Source organism: Canis lupus, chromosome 21, assembly GCF_003254725.2.
Source record: "Canis lupus dingo isolate Sandy chromosome 21, ASM325472v2, whole genome shotgun sequence".
Lineage (NCBI taxonomy): Eukaryota > Metazoa > Chordata > Mammalia > Carnivora > Canidae > Canis > Canis lupus.
The window spans coordinates 5,816,597-5,831,399 of record NC_064263.1 but is presented as its reverse complement, the minus strand read 5'-3'; the positions used below and the strand labels follow the sequence as shown (position 1 = coordinate 5,831,399).

Here is a 14,803-nt window from a genome sequence, read left to right as displayed (position 1 = left end):
CATTAGCTGTATGTTCATGGCCAAGTTATATAATGCATCTAATCTCAGTGTCCTCCCTGGTAAAGTACAGCTAATAATAATACCTACCACATGGGAGTGAGATGGGAAATAGATAAGATAATGCATGTTTTGGTGCCAAATGGCTGCATATCACCAGCAGTTTAGATCCAGAAGAGCCAAAATCAGCATCATGAGGATCTATGTGGCAGGAGAAGAGGGAGCATATGACAACATGATTGAACCTCAATTATGAGAAAGCATAGTGTAGTGGGGCTAGAACACATGTTTTAGAGTCCAGCCTCAGACCTAAACTCCGCTCTATCATTTATTACGTGGGCAGTACTTTTTTTTTTTTTAAGATTTTATTTATTTATTCATGAGAGATACAAATAGAGAAGCAGAGACACAGGCAGAGGGAGAAGCAGGTTCCATGCAGGGAGCCTGACGTGGGACTCGATCCCGGGTCTCCAGGATCACGCCCCGGGCGGAAGGTGGCGCTAAACCGCTGAGGCACCTGGGCTGCTCATGGGCAGTACTTTTATCTCTCAGTCTGAGCATCTGTAAAACTGGAATAAAAATAGTATTTGCTCTATAGGGTTGCCTTAAGAGTTAAATGAGATGATGCATTGTGTAGATACTTGCTAGACACAGAACTGTTTTCTCTTCTTCCTGGGTCCCTAGTAGACTACATTTCCTAGCCTCTTTGCATCTAAGTGAAGCTGTGTGACCAAGTTCTGGCCAGTGGAGTGTGTGTAGGTGTAAGTTGTATATGCTCCATAGTCTAATCCTTACACCTGAAACCTCCATGGAGTCCTATATACCATCTCTTTCCTCCTCTGCTAGGTGGGGATAGGGGGTCCGGTGGGGTAGGGCTCAGGGAGTGCAGTTGTACAGAGGGAGCCTAGATCCCTGAATGACTGGGCAGAACTAGCATTCCTCCCTCTGCTCTGGCCAATCTGCATGTTGGGTTATGGCTGGACCTACTGAGATTTGTAGAGTTGTTTGTTAGAATATTTAATCTATGAGAATGACTTATTCATTCTCAGAAAGCACATAGTTATGCTTCAACAAATGTTACCTATTATTATTATTTTCTTCCCGACCAGAATGGCTGAGTGGACAGTTCCAAGAACCCCCCCCCCCCCCGCCTCCCGCCCATGCTTAAATAATACTGAACACCACAAGTGCACTTTTTCTCTCTTCTGGCTAGAAGACTGACTTCTAAATCTCCAGATTCCCCCAAAAAGAAATTAAATTATTCGTTTATCCAATCAGTAAGTATTCACCAAGTGCCTACTATTTATATAGCTTGGTTAGGGGCCAGGAAGTGCAGAGATGACAACACCATCTCCATGGACTCCTCAATTTCATAAAGAGTGACACATAGTAACCACATTATCACGCAGAATAAAATGTATGCCCTAACTCTCATCTCATCATCATAAGTTGTGGCGTATGACACTTCTTTTTTTTCTCTTTATTTATTTTAGAGAGAGAAAGAGAGAGGGAGTGCATGTGTGCACATAATGGAGGGGGAGAGGCAGAGGAAGACTCTCAAGCAGACCTCACTGAGTGTGGAGCCCATCGCAGGGCTTGATCCTAGGACCCTGAGATCATGACCTGAGCCAAAATCAAGAGGCAGCTTGTTCAACCTACTGAGCCACTCAGGCACACCTGGCCTATGATACTTCTTAAAAAATCAGTAATATTCTCAACCCAGGGTGGATCTATGAGAAAGTTCTGCTACTTCCCTGGCAACCTTCTCCTTGACTTTTACCTGCTCACAGAAAGAGAAAAGAAGGGGGTTAAGCCATAGCTGTTGTTTCCTTGAAAACCAAATGTGTCTTTGTATGGTGCTGCTCTGTGAAATCTCATGGACTACCCAGCTTCCCCCTTCCTTTCTCTGCCTCCCCACAACTGAGAACCTGGGCACCAAGGGACCCCTGCTCCTTCTGCACTGTGCTCATATGTTCAGTTTCCCAGGGCAGGATGAGGCGCTGTGACAGTCTAGTACTGCTTCTGTTCAACTTTGCTATATTCTCTTCTTGGAACTCGGGTCACTGAACACACAGAATTCCTTTCTGTCTATTATAAACAACACGATGTATCAGGGAACTCACGTTTGCTGAGCCTGAACCCACATAAACCGTCACAAACTTTTTCAACACAGACCTCCAGGCAGCTACCAACCAATCTTTGTTTGCCCAAGAACTAGATGATCTCCAGACATTGTTGGTAACAATAATAATAATATTCATTCCCTTAAACTTATTTTCAAAAACACTTCTAAATATATATAATCTAATAAGCATCTTGAGGGTAGGATGGTGTATACTATTTTTGTAGCCTTCCCCCACTGTTCTCAGCTCTCAAGGAGAGCTCAACAAATATTTGAGGACTGAGAAGGAGCCTCCTCCTCTTACTCCCTTTTTCTGATTTTTAAAATTGAAGTATAACTGATGTACAATATCATATTAGTTTCAGGTACACAATGTGGTGACTCAATATTTATAAACATTGCAAAATGATCAACATACTGAGTCTAATTACCAGCTTTCACCTTACAAAGTTAATACAATATTATTGTTTATATTCCCTATGCTGTATATTACTTCCCTGTGACTTATTTATTTTATAACTGGAAGTTTGTACATCTTGCTACCCTTCACCCATTTTACCTACTCCTCCATCCCCCTCCTCTCCACCAGTCTGTTCTTTGTATCTGTGAGTCTAGTTTTGTTTTTTTTTTGTTGTTGTTGTTGTTGTTCATTTGTTTTGTTTTTTAGGTTCCACATATAAGTGAAATCACAGGTATTTATCTTTTTCTGTCTGACTTATTTCACTCAGCATAATACCTTCTAGGTCCTTCCATGTTGTTGCAAATGACAAGATCTCACTTTTGCATGGCTGAGTAATACTCCATTATATATACCACATCTTCTTTAGCCATTCATGTGTTGATGGACACTTTAGTTGCTTCTATGTTTGGCTATTGTAAATAATAATGCAATGAACATAGGGGTGCATATATCCCTTCTTCTTATCTGTGCTTTCATTCCCTTATGATTCTTTCTCAATCATAAGTACCAGTCTCATTAACACTGCCCGTTTGATAGGGAATGATGTGACCTTACAGGTTCATCTAGTTCACCCCTCTGCTTCCAAATAGGCTACTTCAGTCATTCAGCATTGACAAGTGCTGAGTCTACTGGAAGAGGACAGCTGCTGGGGTCAAGAGTTCTTTCTTGGAATGCCTGCTGGTAAAACCAACGGAAGGTCTTTGGACCTGTTTGCTAATGACTAGTTGGCCCAAAGGATTCTAAATCCTGACCATAGATTTTCCTTCTGAATATATCATTAGGTCTGCTTGTGTGCCAGACCAGCTCAGGGGCAAGACTTTGTAACTGTGCCTTTTCATTCATTATTATTTTTAGGGCAGATCTGTTTCTCATTGACTGGGGCTTATTGTACCCCTCCCTTGCCTTGTCATGCTTAGGACAGCCCACTTGGCGGCTCTCCAAGGACCATGCTTGCCTGGAGGTGTTGTCGCCTGCCTCTCCTGACTGGCTGGTACAGGCCTGGGTTAAGGCCGCCTTTGTTCTTTCACAGTGGGTTGCTTTTCCTTGGGCTTGAATGGCTCAGCAAATTTATTGGATGCTCTGCAGGGTGGAAGGCCTGAGTGGCAGAGTTTATGTTGGAAACTGTATGTTGTTCTGGGTTATTCTCATGGCACCTGTATTTTTTCCTTTTTGTCTAATAGGGTGAATGGTATGGCACTGGAGTGAGGCAGGGAAGGGGTCTTGCACAAGTCAGTGAAGACAGCCTTGTACCATAGAGGGCTCTCTCCCAGCAACGTGAAAGCTGGTAGTGACCCAAGGGGAGAGGGAGCCAATGAGGGTGTGGTGAGACAGCTGTTCAGACTCAAACCTACCCCCAAGCATTGGCAGAGAAAAGGGAAAAGAGGGAGACACAATAAAAGGAAAACAAAAGATAGTAATAGGTGAGGAAGATGGGAAAGAGGGCAAAAATGGGAGAATGTTTTTTCAATAAATCCCTTCTAGACTACTTCAGCCTCATTTGAATTGCTACAGAATCTATTATATACACCAAATAATCCACCTCACACTGTATTCAGGTGTGTGACATAGATGTCACTCTAGCCTTGCCTCCCCCTCAGAAACTGAACTCCTCTTTGGTCTGAGTTCTAGTCCACAGTGAGTAACCACTGAAAGCCCCTTGCCGCCCTGTTTGCATCTCCCAACCTCATTTCATCGAACTTCTTGTGTCTTCACTCCTCAGACTGTGGCCTCCCCTATCCTACATCATCTACCTCAAAGCTGCTGATTTCCTTGGGGGAAAATAAAATCCACTCATACTAAGAATGTCACAGAAGCAGAAAGTTTATAAAGCACTGGGGAGTAATGACATTCTCCTGGGAACAACTTCTGGCCGCCATCTTTCACTCAGCTCCCCTCTTTGCTCTGGCACCTTTCTCCTAGGTCTGTGCTCACATCTCCCCACATTTCCCTCAGTGTGAGGCTTTTAACTCTCTCTCTTCCCCTCTGACACTCCCCTCCAGCTACTTCTCTGGAAAATACAACTCCTTACCTTTGCATGGCACCGTACAGTTTACGAGGTGTCTTCATAAGCCTCATTAAAAAAAAATCTTCATGATAATTTTATAAAACTCAGATATTAATTCAGCTAATACCTCGTAGAACTAGGCTTTAAAACTATACTGTGTTCCTCCATGTGCAACATCCATCCACCTCTCAGGAAGAGCGAGGAAGGGAATGGGTCTCTGGGTGGTCTCTAGCTGGGTCTCTGAGGTGGAGAAGAATGTAAATAGAAACGTTTCTCAGGCCCCAGAATCTCCCTGTTAGCTTTTTTTTTCTAGTTCACTAACTGAAGTTTATGACCAGTTATTCTTCACTTATCCATTCATTCTCTCATTCATTCATTCATTCATTCACCCAGCATATCTTAGTGTCTACATCATTCCAGGCAGCAGTAGTGCTTCTGTTTCCTTGGCTTTCTGTGGAGGGATATGTGCCTCTGCACAGCCACAGGGCTGGTGTTCTGGTCCGGAACCAGAAGCAACCTCTTGGAGAATTCTAGCAACAGGAGCTAAGTGGGCCCTTCCTCTGCAACAGTGCCACCTCCTTATTTTTCAGCCACACCCCTGGGCAAAGAATAAGACCACATATTTTTCTATTAATATACATAAGACTCTGTTCCAGAGAAACACTTCAATGCTCTCCATCATCCAGGAACTTCTCAGATGGAAGCTGGATGTTGTGGTTATCCAGCTGATCTGCTTCCTCCTACTTGATGTGCTTTCCACACATGGCTTCAAAAACCCCTTCTCTCCTGGTTTTCCCTGTACCTCATTGGTTGTTCCTTTTTAGGCGCTCTGAAGTTTTCCTCTCCAGGGCTCAACACTTTGTCTTTTTTTCCCCACTACACTCACTTTCTTGGTGATCTCATCCAATCTCATGCCAACAATGTCCCCATTTATCTCTCCATCACAAATCCAAGCTAGTTTATAGTAGATACATCGAGCTCCATAGTCCAAGAGAAACTCATCATCTTTCTTCACAAACCTGCTTTGCCTGTAGCTTCCTCCACTTCAGCTGATGGCAACTCCACTTTTCCAGCTGCTCAGGCCAACAGCCTTGGAACCATCCTTGACACCCTTCTTTCTCTGATTCACATCTAATGCATTAGCTTGACATGAGTCTAATCCAGTATCTCCCACTTCTTACAACTGCACCACTGTTTCATTTCCCATCTCTCTCCTAGTTCATTGCAACACTACCTACCTGGTCCCCCTTCCTTTCTCCTTACTGTCTATTCTCAACACAGCTTCTAGAGGGATCACTTTAAAACGTAAGTCGAATCATGTGACATATCTTTTCCCCTTACTGACAAACCTTAATGACATATCTTGACTCAAGTATAAGTCAGAGTCTCTACAATGACGAAGTAATTGATCACATAAATGGCTGCAGTTCTCCACTCCTCCCTACATCTGCCTATTTTGCAAAGTAACCATACTACTCCTCCCCGCAAAAGGTGAAGTCTTTTGCCCACACTTTGAATCTAGGCTGGCCCTATGATTTGCTTTGGCCAAATGCAGTATAAAGGATTGTGTGCCACTCTGAGCCTGGGCCTTTCTTGGAACCATGTTATATCCATGTAAACAAGTCCAGGCTAGTCTGCAGGATGATGAGAGACATGTGGTCTAGTCACCTCCTTGCCCCAGCTGGCAGCCAGTCAACAGTCAGACATGGGAATGACGCCATTCTAAAATAGCCAGCCTTAAACCAAACTACCACCTATCCTCAATGAACAAATCCAGCTGAGATAAGTCCAGCCTGACCAAGATCATCAGAGCCCAGCTGAACCATAGACTGAGGAGCAGTAAAAGAAGATTATTAATTTAAGCTACTGGGTTTGTGGTTGTTTTTTTATGCAATAGTTTTGTGACAATAATAAAGTGATACAAATGACCCACAAAGCCCTCCATGATCCACAACTTCCTTATTTCTCTAACTTTATCTTCTACCACTTTTTGGAAGCCTCATTCACCATGATCTCCTTGCTTTTCCTGGACTATACCAACCATGCTCCATGCCAAAGACTCTTCAGCAAGGGTGATACTCAAAATATTTTTAAACATTAGGACATGAGGACTGACAAATCAGAACAGTCAAGGAATCAGAAGAGAGCAGGATCAAAGGTCCTGATTGCCCTGTGCTGAGCTAGGAATTTATCTTTTAACTGCTGGATTGTGGGGAACTTTCCAAAAGAGAGGCCAGGACAGCCAACCTGAACAAGGCAATCATAGAGGGGCTCCAGGCCATACTTGTTTAACAACTTGTGAGAAAATATTTTAATATTTTAACAGAAATATCAGCTCTAATTATAAGTAAGATGTCCACCACCATCCTATCCCCATCTCCCTCACTCCAGCACACTCTCTAGGCACCTTGTTTTACTTCATATTTCTCCAAAGCACTTTTATCACTACTGATTTATAATATATTTGTCTGTTTATTTGTTTATTACATTTCTACTCTTCTCCTTTTAGAACAGTGCGGCCCAAGATGTTTCTGTAATGATAGAAATGTTCTACTTCTGAGCTGTCCAATACAGAAGCCATGAAGCCACATATGATTAGTAAGCACTTGAACTGTGGCTATGGTGAGTTAGAAAATTAAACTTTAAATTTTATTTAATTGTTATTACTTTAAATTTAAATAGTCTCCTGTAACTATTTTTTAAAGATTTATTTACTTATTTTAGAGGTGGGGAAGGGGCAGAGGGAGAAGGAGAGAGAGTCTGAAGCAAACTCTGTGCTAAGCACAGAGCCCCACCAACACAGGGCTTGATCTTAGGACCCTGAGATCACAACCCGAGCTGAAACCAAGAGTCAGACACTTAACTGACTGCACCATCCAGGCAACGCACTTGTAACTATTATCTACCTCACTGAACAGCAATCTTCAGAATTTAATCAAGCACAGACTTTTGCAACTTCTTCACTACTATACCCCCAGTATTTAGAACAGAATTTGGCTGAATAAACCAATGAGCAAGTGAATGAATGTGGCATGCAGGGATGGCAGTAGAAGAGGACTGTCCACACCAAATGTTCTAAAGTCCATTGGAGGCCATGATGGGAGATGGTTTGGGAAACATAAAAAATGGACTTCTTACCTACTCCCCACATCAAGCTCTTAGGTTGGTGGGATGTACTGAGTAGGGGAAGATTCCTTATCTGGATCACAGTGCATTTATTTTTCACCTTTATCCCAATTGGTTAACAAATAGGCTGGGCCTAATAAGAGATTTTCTCTGGCCAGTCCTTGTGGAATATCGGTGAAGAAGAGGACCTTCTAGCACGAGACTTTCTTAACACCAGTTTTCAGGGGCACCTGGGACAGAGTTCAGATGCTGCAGAATGATTCCCCTATAACACCAGAAGGAACCCACACTTGGGAACTGCTGTTCTGCCTACTGACCCTGTGGAGCTGGGAAGGTCCATGGAGAGACACACCTGCACCTACACATCAGGCAGCACTGAGTGATTCTGGGGACTAGTCATAGGCATATACACCAACAACAACCAGTCCCAGCCACTGGTGTCTGCATTACCCAACCCCCGGACCAATACTGGCTAATATTATGCTCTTACTGCACTATCCAAACTAGTTTGCTTGTGACAGTCCTGGTTATACATGCTGTTCCAACACTCAGCCTGTGTTGTATCCTCTCACTCTCCAAAGTGTCCTAATAAATTATGGAAGATGATAAATTATATGGTCATCTTAGTCAGGCATTATTTTAAGCATTTCACTTTTTTTTTCTCTTACATTTATACTTTATAATCCAAAGGGCAAGTATTACCACCACTCAACCTGGAACCTGAGAGACTCAAGGACTGGCCTGTTGTTCTGGAACCAACAGGTACAGATTTTGGCAGTGACTGGATAAATCAGTGAGCCTCGTTCCTGGGGCTCTTAGGAACGTAACACAGATCAAGCACTGCCTCCCACCTCCCAAGACATGTTTCCATTGGAGAGCAGACCTGCCAAGGAAGAGTCTTTCCCATGGCAGACAATTGCTTCTTTCTCAGGCAATCAGTAGCATGACAATTCCCAGGGCAAAGGTGCCCATGTCTGCTCTTTTGGGACCATTTCTCACCTCCAGCAGAACAATGCTCACACTCCGGCCTTATTTCATGAGAGCCACTGTTTCTCCCATGGGAGGATTTGAAACTCTTGTAAGGAAATGGAGCCTTCCAGGGCCAGGTCCAAAGAAAGCTAGCAGAGACCCTGTTGCAGAGTATGGATAGAGAGGTCTAGTCCGTTCCAAGTCTGGTGTCTCTTCAACAGACTCAGCATATCAAGTCAGGGCTGAGGAAGAGACAGGAAAACCAGAATGCACCAACCACAGTTCTGTAATTCAAAGCAAAATCAAATTAACTCATGGAGTTGGATGATTTCCAGTTTGCTTATAAATGTCACAGAAAGGCAGTGGCAACACCATGGCTGTATTCCCTCTTTTTTCACTTTTCTTTGGAGTCTTTTTATTTTTATTTTATTTTATTTTATTTTTTATTTTTTTGGAGTCTTTTTAAAAGAAACTTTCAGCTCAGTGTATCATTGAGAATGTTAACAATAGCTTACCATTGAATAGCTCTTTATAATACAGAACATGTCTTTCAAAATAAAAATGTCTTTCACATCTGTTATCTCAATGGGCCTGACACTAACCTTATGAGGTAGACAGTTCTGTTATTAATAACTTTGTTTTAAAAGCGAGCCCACTAAGCTCTAATGAAGTTAAGTGATTTGCCCAAATCCACCTGTGTTATGGTAATAGTAAGTTTCATTTACAGAATGCTTAAGTGCTTTACATACATCATCTCACGTAATGTTCACAGCCCACCATAGTGGGAGATGTTCTCTTAGGGAACAGAGTCTAGATGGAGTGCATGCCCAGAGTTGAGTCATCCAGCTGGGAAGAGGTAGACCTGGGACACAAACCTAGCCCCACTCAAAGCCCAGGCTGACTTGAAATCTCGTGTTTTCCCCAACATGTCAAAGAAGCTTTATGTTTCTAAAGTTTGATTTGAAATGGGAGGAGCTATCTTACTAGAAGTGTGAGATTTTTCACTGGACAAAGGGACGTTGGTTAAAAGGAATCCCAGAGTTAGATAAGAAGAGAGTCTCAGGGGTGCCCACACTGCTAATCTTTTTATAAACATAATCTCATTTGTATACTTGGCTGCCCTGGGAAATTGGAATTATTTCCATTTTACAGATGAGGAAAAGAATACTTTGTCCATGATCACAAAGTTAATTAGTGACAAATTCAAGATGTGAGCTCAGGTCTGCCTGAGATGTTAAAGATTATATTTTTAGCAGAAGGCACAATTTACATATAGTAGAATGCCCAGATTTTAAGTCTACAATTCCATGCATTCTGACAAATGCATATAATCCATACTCTAAACTATATGTCTAATATAACATATATATAATTGGTTCTGTGTCCCTGGAGAACCAACACTAATACAAGTCTGCAGATCAATCTGTAGGGATCTGACATCTTAACAATTTAGAATCTTCTAATCCATCCATACATCATGCTGCTTAAGTTCTCTTTAATTTCTCTCAGCAATAATTTACAATTTTCAGGTCTTGAGTATCTTTTTTAGATGTACATTCCCAAGTATTAGATGGTTTTTGATGTTACTATAAATAGTATTTTTCAAAATTTCATTTTGTAATTATTTGCTGCAGCATATAGGATTATATTTTACTTTTTAAAAACCTTGATCTTTCATCCAGTGACCACAGAAGATTTTTAACTAGTGCAACGAAATGATCAAAGGGGTATTTTAAGAAGAACAATTGGAAGAATTGCCCACTGCCATATTGGTTGGATGCATCCCCACGAGGCTAGGCGAGCCTTACTCTGAGCCAAGACCACAGAGAGTACTTCTGACCTCTGACAGCTGCCTGTGCATTTGCACTCCTGGTCAACTGTGTTTGCTTTGGGGCCAGAGAATTTTGGTCCCAAAATGATAGTGGCAATCATCATTCATCACCCCAGCTGGCAAAGCAGCTCAAAGCACATACCTTAGGAATGGAAGTGCAGTGGTGTCCTCTTGGTCTGTGAAGACTGAAGGAATGCTACTATAAATGACACAGTATGCCAAAGCTCCCTTTCACATAAGTTGATGGAGGCTGAGGAGGGAAATGTTAACTATATACTTTCTGAAGCTCAGGAGAATTGTGAGGATATTCATTTATATCCAAGTTTTTCATCATCTGCCCCTTTCCCCCATCCCGGTTTTCTGGAACTGGCTTAGAAACCTAGTGGGGGTCCGACAATCATTCTCTACTTCTATCTATATTTATAAATCATTGGGCTGAACTTGGGAGAACTTTCTTTTCTTTTTTTTTTGGGGGGGGGGAGAATTTTCAAACACCCCTTTACTTCCCTTTTGTAGGGATGCTCCAAAACTTTAAGCTTATTATTTTACTAAAGCAGGAAGGTTGACAGAAAGCTTTTAATTTCCTTAGGAAAGAAGAAGAAGAAGAAAAAGAAGAAGGAGAAGGAGAAGGAGAAGGAGAAGGAGAAGGAGAAGGAGAAGGAGAAGGAGGAGAAGAAGGAGAAGAAGGAGAAGAAGGAGAAGAAGGAGAAGAAGGAGAAGGAGAAGAAGAAGGAGAAGAAAAAGAAGAGGAAGACCTAAACATTTGCATCTTAAACATCCTGTTCTTTTCTTTCTTTTTGGTAACTTACTTCCTTATCTTGATAAATATAATGTTCCATGCCCTTCTTCAATATGCTTCAAAATTTCAAAATACATTATATATCACAAATAACAATAAACTGAACAATGTTAGAGCATATCTATTTTCAAACTCTGAATGCTTGTAAAGGTTCTGACATGCCTCCTCTCTCTACCAGTTGAAACATTGATTTTAAAAGTGCGTTTTCAAGGTATCTTTACTGGTTTTAAATTGCAAAGGAATGCAAGATATGAGTAAGATTTTCTAGAGCCTGGAGACAATAGACACTGCACATAGTTTTACAAAGCACAGACTTTTTAAAATCTGTACTCATTTGTAAGTCACCTTATATAGCTTTGACAGCTTGTACATTTATAGAACTCTTCAAAGTTTCCCTCTGGTGGGATCCCTGGCTGGCGCAGTGGTTTGGCGCCTGCCTTTGGCCCAGGGCGCGATCCTGGAGACCCAGGATCGAATCCCACGTCGGGCTCCCGGTGCATGGAGCCTGCTTCTCCCTCTGCCTGTCTCTGCCTCTCTCTCTCTCTTTCTGTGACTATCATAAATTTAAAAAAATAAAAAAAAAGTTTCCCTCTGGTTTATGAACTTATTCCATACAGAGTCTGATGTAAGGAAAGGTAGAAATACTTTACTTTTGGTGCTCTTGGAAGGGCTCTAAGGACAGATCTAATCCCACTGCATCACCTCCTGCAACACCAGAGATGCTGGGCCATCTGTGAAAGTCACAGAGCTAGCCAGAGGTTTAGCTTGGATGAGGACCACATCAATTGGGTTCTTGAGGGGATTCTTCCTGTTACTTTACATAGTTTGAATCCTTCTCCTCCATTTTTCCCCCTCTTCCACCTGTATTTTCCCTGTAGAACCCTGGTACCCTCATCTTGTCCCATCATAACGCCCTATTGACCCTACATCCTTTATCACCCTCTGCAGTTTTCAAATCAAAGTGCCTCACCCACGTCCTCTGTGCCCCTCTTCTGGGGGTCCTACCATTGTTGGTAGGCACTCCTCTAAAGAGCCAGTGTGGAACTGAGTATTAATGACTGTTCATGGTTCAGTTTTCCTTCTTGTCTAAAGTAACTTGAATGTCTTATCTCATGGACAACTCATCACAACTTTTCTCAGAGAATTTATTGACATCTCACTATGTGCCAGACACTGTGCTTAAGGATTTCATATAAATTATGTCATGGATATTGTGTGCATTATGTCATTATCTCATTTGAGAAATGAGTTACAAGAGACAAGCCAATGAATGATATATTTAGAGACAGGTGGGGTTATCCTGCCCCTTTTTAGTGATATCATTCAGACAATAGCCTGCTGCCCTGGGCACGGGGCCAGCAGAGGAGAGGAGCCTGCCTTCTTCTCTAACTTCTTCAGCTTTCTGCTTACCAAGTCCTCTGTGTCACTGAATGCCAAAGCAACAGGCATTGCTGCCCGCGAGGGTATTGCCAGAGCTGCTCTTCTAACTAAGCTTCTCAGAGTTGCGACTGCTAATATGCCCTGGATAGTCCAGGGCTCTGAAACCTATTGTTTACCAACAAAAAACAGCCAGGCTACAAAACACCACATGTGGCTTAAATGGAGAAGGGCCTAGAAAAGAGGCCCTTGATGTAAAGTTAAACATAGTTTTCTACTCAGCAAATAGCCTTTTGTACCCATTCTCCTGCTTTGACAGAACAGAAACAAAACAAAACAATTACTGTCAGATAACAACTGCAAAAAAAAAAAAAAAAATCCAAATCTCATGGAACTTCTATAGTGCTTTTACTATAACTCTGTTTGAAATGATTGTTTTAGGGTTTATTAATATTTCCAGTGAAAGATCCAATATGGAAACACCCTCATCTGCACAGAGTTTATGCATGGTACTACACAGTACTTTATGGTTTCAAAAGCAGCACACTAACAGTAACTTTGACTTTCAATGCTAGGTGTTTTGGAGACTTATCTCTCAGATGGAGGTTTTAAAAGTTGGGGGGCCAGATGTGGGGCTCGAACCCTTTGCTCTTCAGGGAGAAGCTTAGGTTTGTGAATTCCCTCCTGATTGTGGGTCACTGCGCTGGGGGTGGAGTTTATTGTATCTCAGCCTCCCTTACTACTTCACTGTGGTTTTTTTCTTGTTTGCCCCACATGTAGGAGTTGTTCAGGCACTTTTTGTTTTTGTTTTTATTTTTCCAGAGGAAGTGGTTCCATCTGTACCTATTGATTCTATGTGTCCATGCAAGGAGGTGAGATCAGAATCTTCCTACATTGCCATCTTGAACTGGTCTCATAGCAACTTTGAGAAGAAGGATATGCAAATTAGTGAAGGTAGAGGTCAACTCCAAACACAATGGTCTTTTCTTACCTACTTAACTCATACTGCTGTTCCTTTGGGAAAACTAAGCCATGGATATACAGAGGTCTCATACAGCCCACTAGGAGTAGATGATTTTATATTGCAAACAACTCATTTAGTGCCCTTTGGGAGAGTGTTGAAAATTCCCAGGATACTCTTAGTGCTTTATTTAAAACAATGACTGACAGGAACTATTAGACAATGTCCAATCTCCTACTATATGTACACTAACTTCTGTTGTCCATCTTTTACTATCTGATTCATCTATCATTGTATTGGAAAAGTATAATATGCAGACTTCTGCAAAAACACTTCCCTTTGTATATGTGTGTATGTGGTTCAGGGAGTGAGACTATAAAGAAAGATTCTTTAATAAAGTATTCAACAGATACACAGTGGACCTGATCATCTGTGCCAACAAAGCCTCAATCATCACTGGTGCTCAAAGGTGTCAATCATCATCTCACTTTGTGTCAGCGATGAGCTAAGCTCATCCCTCAGACTGGAAAACAGAACTGAGTGGGAGGATCCAAGTAGATGAGGAATGTTTTAAAAGGGGGTATTTAAGTTTTGGGTGCTTTTATTAAGAAGACAAGGTTTTAGCTAGATCAGCTCCTGCGTGTGGGACAGATGACACCAGAAGATGTACAGAAAGCCTGAGGGAAAGGATCCCTAGGGAACTGTCTGGATATTCACATCAATCTGTCTCCATTGGACAATGGTTAGTTACCTTAGAATCTTAATTGTTATCTTAATATAATATTTGAGATATTGGAACATCTTTTGTTTCATTTGCTAGACTCTTTAGGTACTGTATTTTTAAGAAGAGATAACTTTTAGTTTTATCTGGGACCTGAGAACAGAAATGATAAAAGGAGATTCTTCCCACCAGGTTTGTTCAATATCTTCTTGGGGCCCAGATACTATGAAACATTATCTTAGAAACTCTTCTCTGCTCAAAACTGGCTGACTTTTGTTTAAATAGAGGGCTTGTTTCCTTAAGTCACCTCTACCCCCTACCCTAAATTACAGCTAAGGAATTTAAAATGGAGAATTTCAAAAAAAAAAAAAAAAATAAAATAAAATAAAATAAAATAAAATAAAATGGAGAATTTCTAGTCCAGGATAAGCAACT

At 41.6% G+C, this 14,803-nt stretch overlaps 1 protein-coding gene across 13 annotated transcripts in view; it reads left to right on the top strand.

The window, feature by feature from the left end:
* LOC112641985 (uncharacterized) overlaps nucleotides 1-13,493 on the top strand; it is a 71,828-nt gene extending 58,335 nt beyond the window's left edge. For 12 of the 13 annotated variants that reach the window (XR_007404558.1, XR_007404557.1, XR_007404555.1 and 9 more), the window contains 3 exons: nucleotides 7,094-7,206; nucleotides 8,401-8,472; nucleotides 11,100-13,493. Coding sequence is in view for 3 of the 13 variants with exons in the window: in XM_049098811.1 (XP_048954768.1) it covers nucleotides 7,164-7,206; nucleotides 8,401-8,472; nucleotides 11,100-11,269 (285 nt within the window). In the remaining 10 variants the exon portion in view is untranslated. Of the gene's footprint in view, nucleotides 1-1,067; nucleotides 1,703-7,093; nucleotides 7,207-8,400; nucleotides 8,473-11,099 lie in introns of those variants that run through there. The other variant, XM_049098812.1, reaches the window with a different exon arrangement.
* Nucleotides 13,494-14,803: the final 1,310 nt, after the last annotated feature.